Genomic DNA, 20,488 nt, shown 5'->3' on the forward strand with positions numbered 1-20,488 from the left:
TTGTAGTATTTAGATACCCAGCGGATTGGATGATGCTGAAAGGAACCTTTAGCAAAGCAGACCAATACCGAGTTTACCAACACCTCTTCTCAGCTACTCTCCTTAAATTTCATATAGCAAGAAAATATATAAGCAAAATATCACATTGATTACTAATGATAAATGCTCCCAGTTTTCTGGTTTTACTGATATGTGATTTCTGACTGTATTTATTTATTTTTAAAAGCAGAAAAAACAGAAAAAAACTGGATTTCTTAAGTGACTTTACATGCTGTCATTTATTAATGAACAGCTGTGCATATTGTCAGCATGAGGAGTTGAAAACAGGATGAGATTTGCTTAAATATCTGCATATCTCAACACATGCTTGTGCTTGAATGCTGATATTTTCATTTAGATGAACCGTTTTGTTATATTTGGCTGTTCAATGAGCTAAAACCCGACAACATCTAAGTATGAGTGCACATTTATTGGTGAAATAAATGTGGCAATATACAAGTTCTGATATTTATTCACAACCCACTAATAAAATATGAATAAATACCAACAAGGTGGCCACAATAAAATATTGCTAAAATAAATATGGATTAATGTAGATGCAAATGTTGAAAAAATAAATAATATAAAACCGGGTTTTACTAGAACAGTGGTCTTCCAACTTTTTAATGCCGCGCCCTGTGGATAAAAAAAATAATATGAGACGCCCTCAGAATTTTTCACCAATATTTTATTAAATTGGCAATGTTCCAATTTGTCTAAACATATTTAAGCTTGGCAAACAGGTTCTGTGACCCCTTTTTAAAATGCAATCAAATACATGATTGCCAAACATACTATTCTGGTCAGGCAGGCCTTACTAACGTGCAAAAGTATCCACAGTGTGATTATTAAAAATGGTTCAGTCGAGCCATCATTGAGGTCCCATATTAGGTGACATAAAGAGTGGCCTTCCTACTTACATGAAGAGGACTAAGTCACGGATTATCAATTAAATCATACTGTGACCACAATATATGTTCAAGCTTGAGATTGTGGATCCTTTTAAGAAAGACTTTGAACTACAGTAACGGTTAAACTACATTAAAGCACAAGGGAGCCATTTTTTCGTCCTGGTAGAAGACTAATTCCGGTGCCATTTGAGATTTGATCAAGGATAATATTGTATCAATTTGATAAAGAGGCTGATATATAATAAAAGTCTTGAAAAAGGTGGTTTAAAACTGCATAACACCACCGAAACGCGTCGACGCCTGTGTTTGTATATGGTTACATCCCAGGAACATATCAATGCCTAATAGAAAATGAAAGACTGTGGACATTCAAATCTATAAGATTTGGAATTCCATAGGGAGTAACCCAGAATAGATGCCACAATGCTGTTGCACATTACTTTTCAGTCTCTTATTTGATGCACATTGCTGTGTATTAATGTGTTTTTCACTTTTTTTTTTTTTTTACTTCTTGATGCATTGTGTTTTTATGTATATTGATTGCTTTTGGAATATATCTGATTATATAATTAAAGAAAAAGCTTTTTACTGTATCCAGTTGGTAATTTTGCATATATTGTAATTGACTAGTAGGGTCTGGGGCCTCTTTGCATGATTGTGTGTGACTGATGTCTGCAATTTGTTGGTGAGACAAGCAGTGTAAAACATGTGGATGTGAACACTTTTGTATTTCCTCTCCAAGAGAATTTTGTTTTGTTTACCTGTGGTACCCCGTCTCGTGGACAGTGGGGTCGCTCCCTTCTTTTTCTAAGTCTCAGCTATTATAAACATAACAAAACATGTTAGTGATGGCCCATTATAGAGCGCCTTAGTGCCACTCATTTTGTACACTTAAAACAAAACACTGCTATCAGCATAATGCTTCTTTTGGCCAGAGCCTGGTACCCCCCCATGGGATCACTGAAGCCCCCTAGGCGAGGCCACACCAATTTGAAGACCCCAGCACTAGAACAATAAATAAATGGCACTGTATCATAGGAGTTGCAGCACTCGCAACCTAGTAAAGTTCACAAAATGTACAAAAACGTTAATTCTTTGATAAGCTTGAAACTTATAATGAATCCCAGTTCATCAATATTCAATCTGTATGGTACATAAGGGTCCACAAGCAAATCTTTGCAGAATCTTATTAAAGTCCAGAAAACAGTCTTTGGTGAATATCCATTCTCCTACCAGACGTCCAAGCCTAACAGTAGTAGTAACTTAGGAAACAGTCGTCCAAGGCAACTGGAAGAACAAATCGTGGCTATATACTCTCCAAGCAGTACATTTGGGAAACAATTTGCATTCCGTTTGGTTTTTCCTTTTATACTGAAGATTCATGATTGCCACCACCATGAAATCTGGCGAGATAGGATTTCAAAGTCTTGAATATTTTGTTTCACTGTCACTTTGACGTTGTAGCCTCCTTGCCTACAGGGAACTCCCATCTTGAAGGAGGCATCACTGTAAACTTAATCCTGCATTGAAAGAGTGTTAAGGAGTCACAGTAAGCTTTCATGTACTGTTTTTACAGCTTATGAACCCATCTGCTTTCCACACCCTAAAAAAAATAAAAAAACTACTTCCATACTTACCACAGTCGGCGGGCAAAACACTTATTAGCACCTTAGTGTTTTCAAGAACCGATTATTGCAATTCCCTTCTCCTGAATGCTCAGGAAAAGGTCCTCAATAAACTCCAGACAGTGCAAAACGTTGCTGCCAGAACCTTACTACACATCCCTAAATTTACATCAACCTCCCCTTACATCAGAGAGCTACATTGGCTCCCTATTAGGAGCCGAATTAAATTTAAGGCTCTGTGTATAGCCTATAAAACTCTGAACAACGCGGGACCACAGTTTCTAAAAGAAGCGCTCCGTCCAGTGGAACAACGCAGGACCTTACGATCAACCTCAGCCTACTTGTTGAATGTCCCTCGGACAAGAAAGGCCAGCTGGGGAGATAGATGCTTTACTATCGCCACTGCCAAATTGTGGAATACTCTACCATTCCACATTAAAACAGCCCCCACGCTTCTCAATTTCAGAAAGAGCCTCAAAACATGGTTATTTTCCACTTAATCTCCCCCTCATCTCATAAGTGAGTTCTGTAACGCTAGCGCCGAGACACCCGTACGGGTATTTGTGCGCTTTAAAAATTGCAAAAAATAAATCTCTGTCTTCCTAAGTGAACTTGTCCAAGATCATGACAGGACCCCTTCTTTATGGGTATTCCTTGGTCTTGGTTTCTCAGAGTATATCTTATGGAATCTATGAGTTGAAGCGCCCCCAACAGTGCAACCATCTCACAGGACCTCTGCAACAAGTTCGTAGACTTTTTCTGCAGCAAGATCGCCTTCATATACCACACCTTTGACCCCCAGCTGGAACCCATAGACCTCTCAACATGACTCCCCCTGTCGACCAGGGAAATAACCTTGAACACATGGTCCACCTTCAACCTGGATGAGAGTGCCACCACCATGAAGTCCATTAACTCTGGAGTCCCATCTGGCTCCTGCCTCCACCATGCATTTACCAGAGGACTTCAAACCATCAGTGAAGTACTCACACCTATCCTTCATGCCTCCATCTCATCGCTGTCTCTCAGGACACATGGAAACACACCACAGTCCTCCCACTGCTCAAGAAACCCTTGGTGGCCTTTTCAACACTCGTCAACTACTGACCGATCCATCTGCTACCATACCCGGCCAAAGCCATAAAGTCATTAACGGATGCTTCTCCAGCATTCTCAGCGACCACCAGCTCCTTAAAGTCACACAGTGTGGCTCCAGACTCAGCCACAGCACAGAAGCAGTCCTCTTATCCACGGACGAGGAGGACATCTCCAAAGCCTAGACAAGTTTGGAATTCATGGACCCACTCTCTGCTGGATTAGCTCCTTCCTGACTAGCAGGACCCTAGCAGTCAGCCTGGCCCCATACCCTTCAGATGCCCACAACCTCATCTGTGAAATATTGCAAAGACGTCACAGTCCTACCTTCTTCAACACTTAGATGATGACTCTGACAAGCATTTTCCACTCCCACAAAGATAATCTCTCCTGCGCCAATGATATTGAACTCATACTCTATTTCTGGCACAAAAAGCCCAACAAGTTCACCCCCGGCACGACCGAAGTTGCCGATTAGATAAAGACCAACTGTTTCAAGCTCAGCACCAACATGTAATTTTAAGTAATTGTACTTTCAAAAAATTCTAATGTAACATAATCAATCAATGCCCACGTCATTCTGACACCTTTAGGACATTGATGCACAATTCCTGTCCCAGCATTTCACTCTAAGATTCCCATCTTTATAAACATCAAAGAAAATGACTCAATGCCTGAAAATGAATTTCATAAAACTATATAAAGGTTTGGAGGAGCATACCTCTCAGATAAATTGCGAAAAGGCCTGCAGTCCATTTTTATTCTGCACTCACCTAACTAATACATTTGTATTTACAGATGTTGTGCAGAGGCAGGAACAAGGAGACCTTGTCAACTGTTCACGAGTATCACTTCAAGGCCAGCAGACAGGTGAGTCCAGTTGACCAGCAAATTTGGTAATGCATCTTGAAAACAGGGATGAGGCAGAGTAGGGACACACAGCTCCAGGTTATGGTAAGTGGGTCAGACGTGACCAGAATGAACAGAGCATGGTTGGTCACGGGTAACCAGCTTGTCTAAAAATGGTTTAAGACTACCCTAACTCTATAATGACAATTAGGACCAGTTGTTAATGGAGTTGGTAAAAGTCACAAATTGTACAACGACATTTACCGAATCCATTCTGTTTTTTCCAAACCGACCTATGTACTAATAGGTTGGTTCGTAAAAACTAAATTTGTAGTGGGTCGCAATTTGACCTACCTCTTGAATTAGACCTACCTCTTGAATATTAAGGAGGTAGGTCTAAAATCGACCCACTATGAAACTCTGTCATCACAGGGATGGTGGCCTGCTGATGTCAGAGCAGACCACCATGTCTGTGATTGATTTTAATTAAAGCATGTTTTAAAATGCAACCTGTTTTCCTTGAAAAAAAAGTAAATACGTTTACAAAAAAAAAAAAGTTAGCAAACATTTTATTTTAGATTAGGCAGTGGTCCCAGGGACCACTGGCTACTCGTAACATATTTTTTTGTACCATTCACAAAGAGGGGTCACCAGGGTATTCCTTTCCTCCTTTGAGGTGTTTTACAATTGCATTTTGGTCGCAAAACATTAATACATTCCACAGTGAATTAATATTTGGAAGGGATGCCTTAACCATGCCCCTTTTAAGTATGGATTTGGTATGAAGTCGCAAACCCAAATTGTGATGCGGGAATATATTACTGAATCCCAGTTTGGCTTTCATACATACTAAAAGGCCTTTCAGTGGTCTCAAATGGTCCAATTTTGCGAATTGGACCTTTTCGATCACAAAAGGTTTCTTACACCTGACCCTTTGTTTGGAATCTAAAACTTAAGTGCGACAGATCAGAGTTACAGCATCTTTTTCACGCTATTAACACTCCAGTAACAAGACATTTTTAACATTACAACAGTGCTCATTTTTTCATTTACTGTTTTGGGTCAACAGTCACCAATTTGCTTGTCTTGGAATTTTTCTTTCCATCTCTTTAAGGCTTGGCAAAATGTTCTCGTCACCCTCAGTTTCAGAAGCCACCTGCTGTATGTTGTATTTCTGGTCGTCTTTTCTTTCCTTCTTAGCAACTAGTTTCCCGTTCACACTCATTACCTGTTTCACCAGATGTTTTATCATGTTTTCCTTTCTGATTGTTCAACAGTTTTGTCTTTGCTGATTACTTTAAGTTGGGATCATCATTAATTGACAACCTTCCTCAGATCTTTCCCTCAAAGTCATTCCCATCAACTTCCCGCACTCACACTCTTAGTAATTTCCACAATACTTCTTGCAACTCAGATCTGATATGATAGAAAAAAAAAATTTGTTTTCTGTACTCTATTAGCATCTTATTCCCAATGTATCCCCATACATGGTAATACAGTAGGGTATTTCTTATTTTCCTCTCTTCTATTCGTTTAAGTAAGGTTTGGGCATATTAGGTTAAGAATGTTTGGACAGAATACACAGATTACCGGGGAGGAGGAGCTACGCTACGATCCAAGATGGCTGCTTAAGCTCCCGGCTCCGTCGACCTCTGCCGGCAGCTCGCATATCCTGTCATTTATCCTTTACCTACGCCAGACTCCCGTGTGTATGAAGCTCGCCTGATACCGGTGGTGCAATCCCGGACTCCCTAACATACTGGGTGGTGGAGTTATGTCGTGTTCCATTTTCGGCCTACTCCAGGGCTGAAGCCGGGACCTCGATTTCTAGCCCATCCGGGCTGGAATTGATCAACAGCGGCTGTGGAACCAGTGTTTCGTCCGGTCTTCCGTACTCGGATCTTTTTCTGCATCTCCGATCTGCAATCCAGTTACCGGCTGGCACTGAGGACTCGGTCTCGTGACACAGGGTGTGCATCGTGCGCCGCGGTCGGGGGCCGCTCGCCCGGAGACCCTGCTGGGGACGGCGGTGTTGAAGGGGGGGCCCCCGCGGTCGGCGAAGGTGCCGTGATCACCAGCTGAGGGAGCGCCTGCTGTTGCCATCGGCTTCGTGTGTGCCTGGAGCCTCGGAAGTGAGTCTGGGGCTCGAGTCCTGCTTCGTCTCTTTGGGGGGGGGAGATGGAGAGGACAGATGGCGCACCATCGTTGAGGTCCGTGATGGCCGCCATTGGGGCGCTCCACTCCCAATTCACAGTCACGTATGACCGAGTGTCAGAGACGCTGGGAAATATCTGCTTGCGACCGGACGATGATGCTGCGACACACGATCAGCATTCTGTGGTTCCAGTGGAAGATTTGGCCTACTGTTCTGAGGTTCCCGCGCGGCAGCCTGACTGAGCTCACGTCGATGATTTTGGCCTCGTGAATGTTGCACCTAAGACCGTAGTTAGCTTTCCCGGTATGACTCCTGCTCGGCGAAACATTGTTGCCGAAGGTTTTGATCGCCACGAACAGCTCTTTAGTGACCGTCCGAGAGGTCTGCTTATCTCCTTCATCTTTCCCCGTTGGTCCTGTGGATGCCGCCATCTTGTATCCTGTCCTCGGTCCGATTCAGCTGCTTCGAACTGCTATGGACATTTCGATTACCACATGAATACTGTGGCTTGGGTGGCATGGGTTTTCATAAAGAATCGCACTGGTCAGGGCTGATTTCATCTTGTATCCTGCCTTAGATCCGATGCCTCTGCTTTGTACTATCTGGGACGCTTCGCCTTCTGCGAGATTGCTGGCTTTGGCGACGTAGATTATCGTGAAGAACCGAACTGTCATGGTCGTCTTTGACTTTTGGGGTTAGCTACGCTTTGTGATCTATGCCGGGATTGTACTGTGTATCTCACTGGGAGTCGGGTGGTTTTGGTTGAGGTCCTCCCCATATTGGTGCTTAATACTTGCTTTTAATAATGGACAATATGTTTTGGGGAGGTCGCTAATGGCGGGGGGTATAGGTGGCCGGGAGTATGTTTGTTCTTCTCCTCCTCCGCTTTCTTTATTTCCCTTCTTTGGGGTGTTCCGGGGCGACAGGCACACTGTTAGTGGGGTAGGCCGTAGCCATTACAGGGGTGCAGGGTGGCGGGTGTTGGGGGGGTTTGTTATTTTAGTTTGTTTTGTTCTATGGTACCCTTTCTTTCTTTGGTTAGGGTTTTTCCTCCCTTACAGTAGGGTTGGCTGTCTCTCCTTATCTTTTATCTTTCTCTGTTTGGCGTCTATACTTGCCTATACCTTACTGTCTCCGGAGGGTGGGTTTTCGGGAGGGTGTGCTCGCTAATCGCTTGCTATTACATTGTCTTTTATTCCTCGTCAGCCTCGGCGGGCATAGTGTGCCCAAGGTTCATATTGCTCATCACCTGGACTTGTTTGCACTGCGGGGTACCTCCCCCCCATCTCTTCTTAACTTCATGTTATGGTGTGACGCCACCGATAGTACAGCCACTTCTGCTTCTTTATAACTTTAAAATTAAACCTTTGATATCCTTCTGCGTTGAGGCATATACAATCACATGCTGTATCTGTATTGTCGATATTATTTGGTCGTATACACGTGCATGACTCCTGATCGGATTCCTGTGTTTGCGGCCAGCCTCTGTGGTTGTAGGCCTGCGCTTGTCATACTTTGATTAACTCAATAAAGGTTTAAAAAAAAAAAAAAAAAAGAATGTTTGGACATACTGGTTTAAGAATGGTTAAGCATCGACTGCAAACTAGTCAACAAAGATAATGTCAAAAAGTAGAATGAAGTAACTAAATGCTGGTAAAATACACTGCAAAAGCAAACTCCACAGAGCCTTTAGAAGCAGCATGAAGAGAATGAGTATAGATAGTTGCACCATTCCTCACAGCGATATGCCAATATTTTTAGCTCTATGCGAGTGCTTTACAGCTTGTTAGGGAAATAGGTGATCATTGTAAAACTGTTCAAAGCTGCCACTAACTATTGGATATGTTTGCATATCACAGAACCAATGAAAACCATCACCAACCACCACATAATGTACGAGCAGCTGCATTACATTGTAAACTATAATGCAATGTGTTCAGTAACACTGCCCTCGGTCCTTTTCATATACACTGGAAAGAAGGAATAAGAAGGTGAACTATGCCCAAGAAATCCTAGTAAGGGCGGTATTCACTTGTGTGAATAGAACTGTGAGGAATCTATTGTATAGGACTCCGTTTCTATGATGGCTGCAACTTTTGTTGACACGCATTGTACACAGAGCAATGAAAGAGAAAAAAACACGTATGTTTCACTGGAAACAGTGCTTGGCCTGCCCTAGAGGAAGGTTTCAGTTAGGAAAAGATTGTCCTGTGAGGAGACAATGGAGATAGCGTCAGAGACTCGCACTCCTCCATGAGGAAGGAAAACAGTTAGAGACCGACCACTTACGCCGGATGGAGCGCAGGTGCCAGTTTTATGTTAGTCCCTCAGAAGGCCTCCTGCCTCTTTGCAATCACTGAAAACCTAATAGGTAATCCAGGTACATTGAAAACTATTATCCTTTAATAGGGATGATTGTCTCAAAGCCAGATCCAAGATGACACTTCAAGAAGTAATTTGTACTTTTGAAAAATTCTAATGTAACATAATCAATCAATGTCGTCATTCTGACACCGTTAGGCCATTGATGTGCAATTTGCCCCAGTATTGGAACTTTCATAGATTCCCATGCTTTGTATCATTCCCCGTCGTCGGAATGGGAGCCTCGCTAGTATCACAACCATAGAAACAAAAGAGAAAAATAGGCGTAGGCCTCATCTCATTTTGTATCCTATCACCCTCTTTTTGTAAAAGAGACCAAACTTTTGTAAGGACCAATCAGAGCAGCCCTACCCCATAGAACCTTCCTGAGAGAGCTCAGAGCCTCAGATTTTTCTACCGCACGTTGTGCTAGGGAGTCTCCACTGAGCTCTGCTCAGTTTTCTCAATGTTACTGGTTATTTCTTCAATTTTTCTACTGAAATCTAGGAGAAGAAGGCCTTATTCAGGTCCTGTGCCTCTTGTGGGAAAAAAAGACTTTTGTGGAAGATAAGCATGAAAACTGTATTTATTGCTTATACCCTGACCACAAGGCCACAGACTGCAAAATTTGTAGAACCTTCTCTACCAAGACACTTCGTGACAGAGAGGGTCGGCTTTTGACCTGGCTTCAAAAGATGAAGACTCGGAAGGAGGTGCTCTCATCAGATGAAGAGGATTCAACATCTTTAGCGTCCTCTCACAGATCCAGGAAGAGGGGTAGGTCTCCCCCTGGTTCTTCTTCAGCTGAGCCCCCTCTTAAGGCCCTCATAAGATATCTGACAGGTCCGAGAGGGCTGGTCCCCTTCAATCTCCTCACGGAAGTGAAAAGGAGAGGCAGGGACAGGCTGCTGGATTGGTTACAGTCTCAAAGGACAAAAAGGAGGTTACTATCAATTCTCCTCCGTCCAAAAAGGAAAAAACCAGTGACAAATACTCTTCTGTCAGTCCAGGAAGCGGGCCGGAGAAAAAACAGCGTCCGCCGACGACGAAAACATCAGGTACGTCAACGACGATTGCTTCTGTGAAAAGTCCCGCTGTTTCCTTGGCTCCGTCGACGGGCTCGTCGTCGGTAGCGATCTCCACGTCGACGACTTCGTCGTCATTCAAGGTTCCCGGTTCGTCGACGATAGCTTCTTCCACGTCGACGACGATGAGCTCAGGTAAGGTGCTGTCGACGGCCTCGTCGACGACAAAAACTACGTCAACGACGACGACAACTTCGACGTCGACGCTGATGGTGATGACGACGAGTTCGTCTACGAAACCGTAGACGATCATTCCGTCGACGACCAAGATTTCGTCGACGAAGGCCGCTGTACCGTCGACGATTCCATCGACAATACCGTCGACGACTGCTGCACCGTCGACGACGGCTCCGTCGACGAGACCGTCGAAGGGTCAAAAATTGCATTTTCCACTGCAGAAGATGAAAATTACACCGGAAATGACGTCTCCGCGAAGAGTTTCGTCGCATCCACCGACAATGCTTCTGGATGATGAGTCGGAGGAGGATGAGGATGAGAGTGGCCATTATGGGGATGCCTACAGTCCCTCAGACTTGAATGTAAAATGGCAGGAGACGGACACGGAGGAATATTACGAGCATACAGGTGGCCAACAGTTTCATCACTATGTTCCACAAGAGCGGCGTACGCCTGGTTTAGGGCAGGACATGGTGGCCATGCCCGCCTCTCTCATCTCTGATCTACAGATGATGCTGCAGGATTATCGAAACAGGTTTCCTTGGGAACCTTCAATGCTGTCTGCGCAACCTCCACCTCAGGTGTTGTCACAAGCACAGCCAGTTATCGGTCTGCCTCCTTTGCCAGTGGTGCCCCTCACGCCACCACCGGTAATACCTATGGTCCGTTCCCGGACACCGGATCCCGAACCAGCCAATACTGTCCAGCAGGATACCTCTTCGGACGATGAGGCTGTACAGGTGGATCCCTTAACTGATCCATTGCAGGACCCAGACTTGGATCAGGGTGACAGTGGGCTACAAGATCCAGACGCCTCTGTTCGTGATACTTCTATCTCCCCTCCAGTTGATATAGGGGGGTTCCATAACCTGATGGAGAGAGCGTCAAAGAGGTTTGGACTGCCGATTACGAGAGAAGAGTCTGAATGTTTCCTCTATGACTTCAAGGAACAATACAGAAGATCTGTCAAGTCCATTCCCATAATTGAACATGTGTGGGAGGAAGGTATGAAGATCATGCAAAATCCAGCCACTGTTATTCCGGTTCACCCCAGACTGGAAAAGAAGTATAAGGCCCCAGAAGGCAGTCCAACTTGTCTTCTTGAACAGCCGAAGCCTGATTCAGTGATCTCACAGGCCGCCCAAAGCAAGTCCAAAAACCCGTCAACACCTTTGACTACGCCTCCGGACAAGGACGGTAGGCACCTGGATAACGTGGGGAAGAGGTTCTCTTCCATGGCCAGCTTGCTTGTTAGAGCAGCAAATGCTCTCGCCATTCTAGGCAGATACGATCGCCAGATGTGGTGTGACATGGAACCGTTTGTGGAACAACTACCAGACTCCACAAGGGATGAGGCCAAGAGAGTGCTGATGGAGGGAGAGAAATCCTCCTCTGAAGCTATCGACTGTGCTATGGATATAGCTTCCACGGCTTTTCGGGCCTTAGCAGGGTCAGCGGTGCTACGTCGCCAGGGCTGGTTGAGAGCCACCTGGTTTCGTCAGGAGGTCCAAAATAAGATCCTGGATCTCCCATTTGATGGAGAGATGCTTTTCGGTAAGCATGTTGATGATGCCCTGCAAAATATAAAAAAGGATACAGACACGGCAAAGTCCTTGGGATCACTCAACTACCGTAAGGTCCCATTTAAAGGCGCTCATGGCAGAGGTTTCTCTTCGTATAGAGGCAACACTCAACAGAGATATTCCTCGCAATCTTCGCAGTCTTATAAGACCCAATACTCAAATCAACGGCAGAGACAATCGGCGTCTTACTCTCGCCAACCTCCGCGAGGCCGTCAGAACCGTCAGAGACGTGACAATGCCAAGCGGCAATAGCGGCCTCCTGGCTCTACCCACTGTTCCTACCCTCCCAGTCACATCAGTGGGGGGCAGGATATCATTTTGTCTGAACAGCTGGAAGTCTATACCATCGGACCAGTGGGTCCTGAATATTGTAGAGATTGGCCATACGTTGGAATTCCAAGATCTTCCTCCAACAAGAGCTCCGGGCGCCATCCGCACAAAACATCTGGGACTGCTCCATCTCGAAGCCCATCAATTGTTCCTCAAGGGGGCAATAGAACCGGTACCTCTCTCTCAGAAGGGCAGAGGTTTTTATTCCAGGTTCTTCCTGGTGCGGAAGACGGCAGAGACTTGGCGCCCCATACTAGACCAACGAGAGCTCAACATTTATCTCATCAAACTCTCTTTCAGGATGGTCACTCTCCAAGAAATTCTTCCTCTTTTGAACCCAGGCGACTATTTGGCGTCTCTGGATTTAGAAGATGCGTATTTCCACATACCGATACACCCAGCTCACAGACAATATCTGCGCTTCACAGTGGGCAAGAGCCATTTCCAATTCAAGGTGCTTTCGTTTGGCCTTCGGTCTGCACCACGGGTATTCACCAAAGTGTTAGCATCAGTAGCGGCTTTTCTACAAAAACAATCCCTGGACGTTTTCCCTTACTTGGACGACTGGCTCGTCAAGGCTCCATCTTTCGAGGAAACCTCTCAAGCCGTTTCAACTTGCATCCAGTTGTTCAGTCACCTGGGCCTTCAGCTAAACAAACACAAGTCAGTTCTGCAACCCTCCAGATCCACAAGATTCCTGGGGGCCATTTTGGACACAACGCAATGCACGGCTCGTCCTTCGGAGGAGCGTCAACAAAAGTTGATCGTATCAGCTCGCCAACTGTTCCACAAGAAATGCCTTTCAGTCCGTCAATACAAGTCCCTTCTCGGGTCGATGTCATCCTGCATACCATTAATACCGCATTGCAGGCTGCGAATGCATCCTCTGCAGGAAGAACTAGACAAACAATGGTGCCAAGCAGAGGGATCATTCAACGACAAGGTGTTGGTGACATCAGCAATGAGAAGGGCATGCGAATGGCGGCTAGTACAAGACAATATCGCAAAAGGTCTGACGTTCAGAATTTCATCATCCCCCCTGATCATGACCACGGATGCCTCTTTGGAGGGCTGGGGAGCAGTGCTCCGAGAGCTTCAAGTCAGCGGGCAGTGGAGTCCAGAGCAGCGCCAGTGCCATATCAATTTTTTGGAGCTGACGGCCATTCGGTTGGCCTTGCAGGCTTTCCTTCCCAGAGTTCGCAACCATACAGTGCTGGTGCGGACGGACAATACGACGGCCATGCACTACGTCAACAAGCAAGGGGGAACGAGGTCGCAAACTCTGTCCACAGAAGCTCAGAGGATCTGGGATTATGTGATTCTTCACAGCATCAGTCTGAGAGCCGAACACCTGACAGGCTCGCTCAATGTCAAGGCGGATGCCCTGAGTCGCCAGACAGAGGTGACTCACAAATGGGAATTGAATCAGTCCATTCTGGAGAGTGTGTTCTCGGGTTGGGGGACACCAACCATCAACCTTTTTGCCTCTCCGGTGAACGCCAAATTCCGGTTTTACGCAAGCAAAGTTCACCATCAGGGATCCCTGGGGAACGCCCTTTCGATGGCCTGGTACAGCGCATTCTTTTACGCTTTTCCTCCAATTCCCCTCATTCCTCGAGTACTCAGGAAAATGAAGGCGGAACCATGCAAGATGATTCTCCTTGCACCAGCGTGGCCTCGCCAATTTTGGTACACAGAACTCCTGCGGCTCTCCCAGGCTCCTCCAATTCGCTTACAACCAATTCCGTCCCTGTTGTCAAGGAATCAGGGACAGGTTTACCATCCGGATCCGAAATCGCTACACTTGACAGCGTGGTTCCTGAACACAGAGAGTTCCGTCATCTGAATCTCTCCCAGGAATGTAGAGAAGTTTTGTCACAGGCTCGAGCACCGAGCACTAATAAAACTTACAAGGCAAAATGGAAGAGGTTCTGCCTATGGTGTCAAAGACAAGGTCTCCATCCTTACAAGTCGCTGCCTCATCAACTATTGCCATATATACTATCATTGGCTAAGTCTGGGTTGGCGCATTCGTCTGTGAAGGTACATCTTGCAGCCATATCAAGGTTTCGGCGTAGTTCTTCAGGCCCTTCCTTATGGTCCTCTAGGATTGTTAAACAATTCTTAAAAGGCTTGTTCCGGATGTATCCTCCAGTTCGACCTCCTCCACCAGTTTGGCAGCTCAATCTTGTCCTGGCTCAACTCATGAAAGCTCCGTTTGAGCCTGTGCACAAGGCGGACTTGAAGTTCCTGTCTTGGAAACTTGCCCTCCTCTTAGCTCTGACATCAGTGAGAAGAGTTAGTGAGCTTCAAGACCTCTCCATAGTGCATCCATTCCTTCAATTCAAAAAGGATGTTCTTATTCTTCGCACCAATCCGAAGTTTATTCCGAAGGTGCCGTCTGAGTTCCACTTGAATGAGCCTTTGATTTTAAAGTCTTTCTTTCCGCGCCCTTCTACACCTGCGGAACGCACATTGCATTCTTTGGACGTTCAGAGATGCTTGAAATTCTACTTAAAGCGCACACGACCCTTTCGGAAATCATCCCAGTTGTTTGTGTCCTACAGCGCACCACGGAAGGGGTTTCCTTTGGCAAAGAGTGGCATTTCCCGCTGGATCTCCAGTGCGATTCAATTCTGCCATCAGGAGGCGGGCAAGCCACTGGACAGAAAAGTCAGTGCACATTCCACAAGGTCTGTGGCATCGTCTGTGGCTCTCTTCTCTGGAGTCGCCATTAAGGACATATGCAGGGCAGCAGCGTGGAGCAGTACTCATACCTTCACGAAACACTACTGCCTGGAGTCTGCCGGACGAGACGACGCGGGTGAAATCTTTTTCATTGAGAGGTGAGCTTTCCCTACTATCCCTCCATCCTGGTGAGCACATTTTGTTTATTGTTTTGCTATGCTATAAGTATTGCTAATATGGTTATGTGATGCCATGTATCTACAAAATGTGTCTTTGTGATTTACTGCTAGCTACTCTGATACAAAGCATGGGAATCTATTAAAGTTCCAATACTGGGGCAAGAAAACAAGTTACTTACCTGTAACTTTGGTTCCCCAGTATTGGTAAGTTTCATAGATTCCCATGCGCCCACCCTCCTCCCCTGGGAAAGCTTAGTCTTTTGACAAGAGATAGTGGCGGTTTGCACAACGGCTACGAAAATCTGAGGCTCTGAGCTCTCTCAGGAAGGTTCTATGGGGTGAGGCTGCTCTGATTGGTCCTTACAAAAGTTTGGTCTCTTTTACAAAAAGAGGGTGATAGGATACACAATGAGATGAGGCCTAGGCCTATTTTTCTCTTTTGTTTCTATGTTTGTGATACTACCGATGCTCCCATTCCGACGACGGGGAATGATACAAAGCATGGGAATCTATGAAAGTTACCAATACTGGGGAACCAAAGTTACAGGTAAGTAACTTGTTTTCTTCTTTCCCATCCTTTCACTCAAAGCTTCTTATCTTTATAACAATCAAAGAAAATGACTGTGTGCCTGAAAATTAATTTCTGAAAACTACATAAAGTTTTGGAGGACTCTAGCCCTCAGATGAATTGTAGTGGCATGCAGTCCATTTTCATTCTGCACTCACCTAAATCATAAATTTGTGTTTGCAGATGTTGTGCAGAGGCAAGAACAAGGAGACCTTGTCAACTGTTCGCGAGTATCACCTCAAGCTCAGCAGAAAGGTGAGTCCAATTGGGCAATAACTTTGGTAATGCATCATTCAAACAGGAGGAGGGACACACAACTCCAGGTTATGGTGAGTGGATCAGATGTACCTCACCTGAGTGACCAGCGTGATGAGGGCACGGCTGGTCACAGCAGTTCCAGATTAACAAATAGGCAAAGTAGGCACCGGCCTATGAGCTCTACTCCTTTGAGGGGCCCGTGACAATGAATCAAAATAATATTGATTTCATCTTGAATTCGATCTTCAATGTCACAAGAAAGACTGAACTTGCTTGCCTTTATGGCCACTGAATACGAAGTCTTTCAAATGGTAGACTTCCAAGGTATCCTGAAAGATTTCACCACAAACAAATTGAGGAAAGTTTTGTTGGTTTGTTACAATTAAAAAATATATGTTTTTGTTTGGTAACATTAATAAATGTTAGTTTCGTGTAATAAAATTAGTTTCTTAAAAGTATTAGTTGGTAAAATCAACAACATATTAGGAGATAATTTGCGAGGGGGGCCCTTACATTTCGACTGGCTAGGGGCCTCCACAGGGTTTAATCCGGCACTGGGTCACAGGTAGCCAGCCCCGCTATGGCATTCAGCATTTTGCGGATCTACCCACACCTGCTTCAGAGTCCTTCTCATAGCTGTGAACAGGACGCCGGAGTGGGTGTCAGGGTAGCACTCGCTACTTTTTTCCATTGGCTAATACCCCTGTTACCTTTGGGCTAGTTAAGTCAGGAAATATGGCACATTCTCCCCCCTCAACCTAGAACAAGATGAGGGTGTTTCAAAGTGGAGACAAAATGCTTACCAAGACTTCGTGGTTTGTTCCGAGCCTGAATTTGTTTTCCCATAAATAATGTGCGAAATAATTCACAACCCAGATGCCAGTTGAAAGTACGTTGTGCATATCTTCTTTCCATCCCTTTCATGGCCCTTTGATTCAAAATGTACGTTCCGCTCTTGCTCACATAAAACCTCTGACTCAACAAGAGATAAAAGCTTGTATTTAGATTTGGGAATCAGTGTTTTTTTTTTTACAACTTGCTTAGTAATTGTCTTGAAGCTGATGTAATGCACATTTTTCTGCATGGAGTACAAGATCTTTTTATGGTAACCTCGCACGAACGTCATTCATAATTTCAGATGTTTCCACATCAGTATTATATCGTAGTAAACAACAGCTTAACACAACTATCCATAGATTTTAAAATTTGACACATGTACTTTTTTAAAGCTGAAGCTGTAGAGACAAATCGAAAATGCATTCTTATTTAGTGAAATATTCCAAATGGGGTAATGAATCCAGTTAATGACTTTGACGCAGGCGTTAATTTAATTTGATGGTAGGCTGACCTTAGGTCAAAAGTCGAGAAAATAGACATAGAATAGCATAGAAAGCATTTGATTAGTTTTCGGAAAAAGATAGTTACCAATGAAAATTAGGAGTTGTTGAGTGCTGTAAATCTATGCAGAAGCATAGCTTGTCATCTCCCTTGTTAGCTAAAACAATAGCAGAAACAATTTATAAAGATTCAGTTTCTTCCAGTTCCACCAAAGCTTCTAGCATGCATTGTAACTCCTATCATCCATTAATTAGAACTCCTCTAATTTGTGATTTATTGGTTTAGTATCAAATTTCAAACTGTACAGAACCTTGTAATATAGCGAGTTTTTGACTTCACACTTCTGGGAACAAATACACAATTACAATTGTCTTGTTCACTAATAATTGACACTTGTTCTGTGGTACATAAATTCAAAATAACCATAAGATGTTTCTGATATTTCCAGCCTACATTGCATATACATTTGCATGCTACATATTCATGAATCCATGCATAAGATTTATGTTTCAGTAAAACATTTCTAGCAAAATAGCCTATTAAAAATATCTTGTGTCCTTCAATTGACATTTCCATAACATCTGGTTCCTCCAATCGCCTTACTTTGCTCCTTAGAACATACTCCAAAATGTTCCAGTAAAAATGGTTTAACACGACCCTAAGTCCATAATGACAATTAGGACCAGTTGTACTAAATATGGAGTGGGTAAAAGTAGTTGCAAATTGAACACCGACGTTTACTGAATCCATTCTGTTTTTTGCAAACCAACCTATGTACTAATAGGGTGGTTTGCAAAAACTCAGTTTGTAGTGGGTCGCAATTTGGCCTACCTCATGAATATTAATGAGGTAGGTTGCAAATTGCGACCCACTATGAATCTCAGTCTTCACTAGGATGGGGGCCGTCTTGCTAGAGCCTGCGTATTCGCTGGTCTGGCGAGACATTTAGTAGCTGGCTTTTAAAAGTGCTACTTTTGCCGGCCACGCAAAAGCGCATGCGACGTCCACATCACTTTTTCCAGTCGCGCACGCACCACTCGTGTCACCACTCGCTGCTTTTTTTTTCATTTTTGCGCGCCGCACCACTCGCGTCACCACTCGTGTTTTATTTTTTATTTTTACTCCCGCACGCACACTTCATCTTTCTGGACTGAAGGCACTAAAAGCACAGAGCAATTCCTGCCCAACTTGACAGCCATCCAGCTACATTTTCTATGGGCCCTAGCTTCCACTGCCACATCATTTGTCCAGAACCGCCTCCCTGTTCTTCGGAGGGACTTCCAGTACCATGTACAATCAGTGCCTAGAGATGCAACACCTCCTCCAGGCCCTAGTTTCAAATCGTGCCGACATGTGAAAGCGTAATGGGCAGAAGATAATGTAGGCGGGTAGACACAGGAAGGCGCTGAGAAGTTGGGCAGAAGAACAAGGTGCTCTGAGCCGGAAGAAACTGCTTCTCCTCCCAACAGGAGTGTCTAGCACCAGCTGCCCTCCGCCCGCAGAGATTTCTTTGTCACCCGATAAAGCCTCTCCCAGGACAGATTAACGTTCATCTGCTCGACTGCTCCTCATGACCCATCTGCTGCTCTCCGAAGGCTGCAGACTGAGCCGGTGGGCGCACAGTCTGACGGGCAGAGGCAGCCTGTCATGAAAGAGAAGGGCCTTCACCCGCTCTGCTCTCTGCTGCCCCACTCTCTCCTGCCAGCAGCGCCTTCGTCTCCAGTTGGCACCCCCTCACCCTTCTCCTGGCTGCCGCCCACCCACTGCTAGCCCACTCACGTTCCCCTCTCTGCACACCTCTCACCCCACTTCTGCCCGCAGCCCTCCCACCTCTAGCCCTCTCACCTTCCCCTGTCTGCCCACCTCTCACCCCACTTCTGCCCGCAGCCCTCCCACCTCTAGCCCTCTCACCTTCCCCTGTCTGCCCACCTCTCACCCCACTTCTGCCCGCAGCCCTCCCACCTCTAGCCCTCTCACCTTCCCCTGTCTGCCCACCTCTCACCCCACTTCTGCCCGCAGCCCTCCCACTTCTAGCCCTCTCACCTTCCCCTGTCTGCATACCTCTCACCCCACTTCTGCCCGCAGCCCTCCCACCTCTAGCCCTCTCACTTTCCCCTGTCTGCACACCTCTCACCCCACTTCTGCCAGCACCCTCCCACCTCTAGCCTGCTCCCCTTCCCCTGTCTGCACACCTCTCACCCCACTTCTGCCTGCAGCTCTCACCTCCAGCCTGCTACCCTTCCCCTATCTGCACACCTCTCACCCCACTTCTGCCTGCAGCCCTTACCTCCACCCTGCTCCCCTTCCCCTGTCTGCATACCTCTCACCTCAGTTCTGTCTACAGCCCTCACCTCTAGCCTGTATAGGATGCTGTGCAAACAGGACCTGTACACCTCCTCTTAGCTCGGGATTTGGCTAGTTATGTAGCACATATCCTTACAGCAACAACATTAACTGTTGCATAGCTAAACACTTATAAGGTCCCAAAGGCGAGACCTATTGGTTATGCCAATGCTTGTTAGAAATGCAACCTGTTTTCCATAAAGAATGAAACTTATGGGTTTGCAACAAAAAAAAAAGTTAGCGAAACTATGTTTTGAGAATAAGCAGGGGTCCCAGGGACCACTGGGTACTCGTAATATTTTTTTTTTGTACCATTCACAAAGAGGGTCGCCCGGGAATTCCCTTCCACCTATGAGGTGTTGATAAAATATTATTGTTTTGCAATTGCATTTGGTTGCAAAACATCAATACATTCCACAACAAATCAGTATTTGGAACTGATGCTTTAACCACGCCCCTTTTAAGTTGGTATGAAGTCCCAAATCCAAATTGTGATGAGGTAACATGTTACCGATTCCCAATTTGGGTTTCTTACATACCAAAAGGCCTTTTTGTGGTCGCAAATGGCCCATTTTGCAAATTGGACCTTTTGCGATCGCAAAAAGCTTTCATAGACCTGACCCTTCATTTGGAATCTAAAACTTAAATGCAACAGATCAGAGTTACAGGATCTTTTTCACTCTGTTAACACTCCAGTAACAAGACATATTTTTAACATTACAAAAAGGCTCATTTTCTCAATTACTGTGTTGGCTGAACAGTCACCAATTTGTGCAAACTTGCTTGTCTTGGAATTTTTCTTTCCATCTCTTTAAGGTTTGCAAAATGTTCTCTTAACCCACAGATTCAGAAGGGCACCTGCTGTATGTTATGTTTTTGGTCGTCTTTTCTTCCCCTCTTAGCA

At 45.2% G+C, this 20,488-nt stretch overlaps 1 protein-coding gene across 4 annotated transcripts in view; it reads left to right on the forward strand.

Moving 5' to 3' along the window:
- The window catches only part of LOC144828826 (uncharacterized), a 161,940-nt gene that overhangs the window by 75,725 nt on the left and 65,727 nt on the right, over window positions 1-20,488 (forward strand). For all 4 annotated transcript variants that reach the window (XR_013610540.1, XM_078687360.1, XM_078687335.1 and 1 more), the window contains exons 4-5: window positions 4,469-4,540; window positions 15,829-15,900. Coding sequence is in view for 3 of the 4 variants with exons in the window: in XM_078687360.1 (XP_078543486.1) it covers window positions 4,469-4,540; window positions 15,829-15,900 (144 nt within the window). In the remaining variant the exon portion in view is untranslated. The remainder of the gene's footprint in view (window positions 1-4,468; window positions 4,541-15,828; window positions 15,901-20,488) is intronic.

Source organism: Lissotriton helveticus, chromosome 1_1 (genome assembly GCF_964261635.1).
Source record: "Lissotriton helveticus chromosome 1_1, aLisHel1.1, whole genome shotgun sequence".
Taxonomy (NCBI): Eukaryota; Metazoa; Chordata; class Amphibia; order Caudata; family Salamandridae; genus Lissotriton; species Lissotriton helveticus.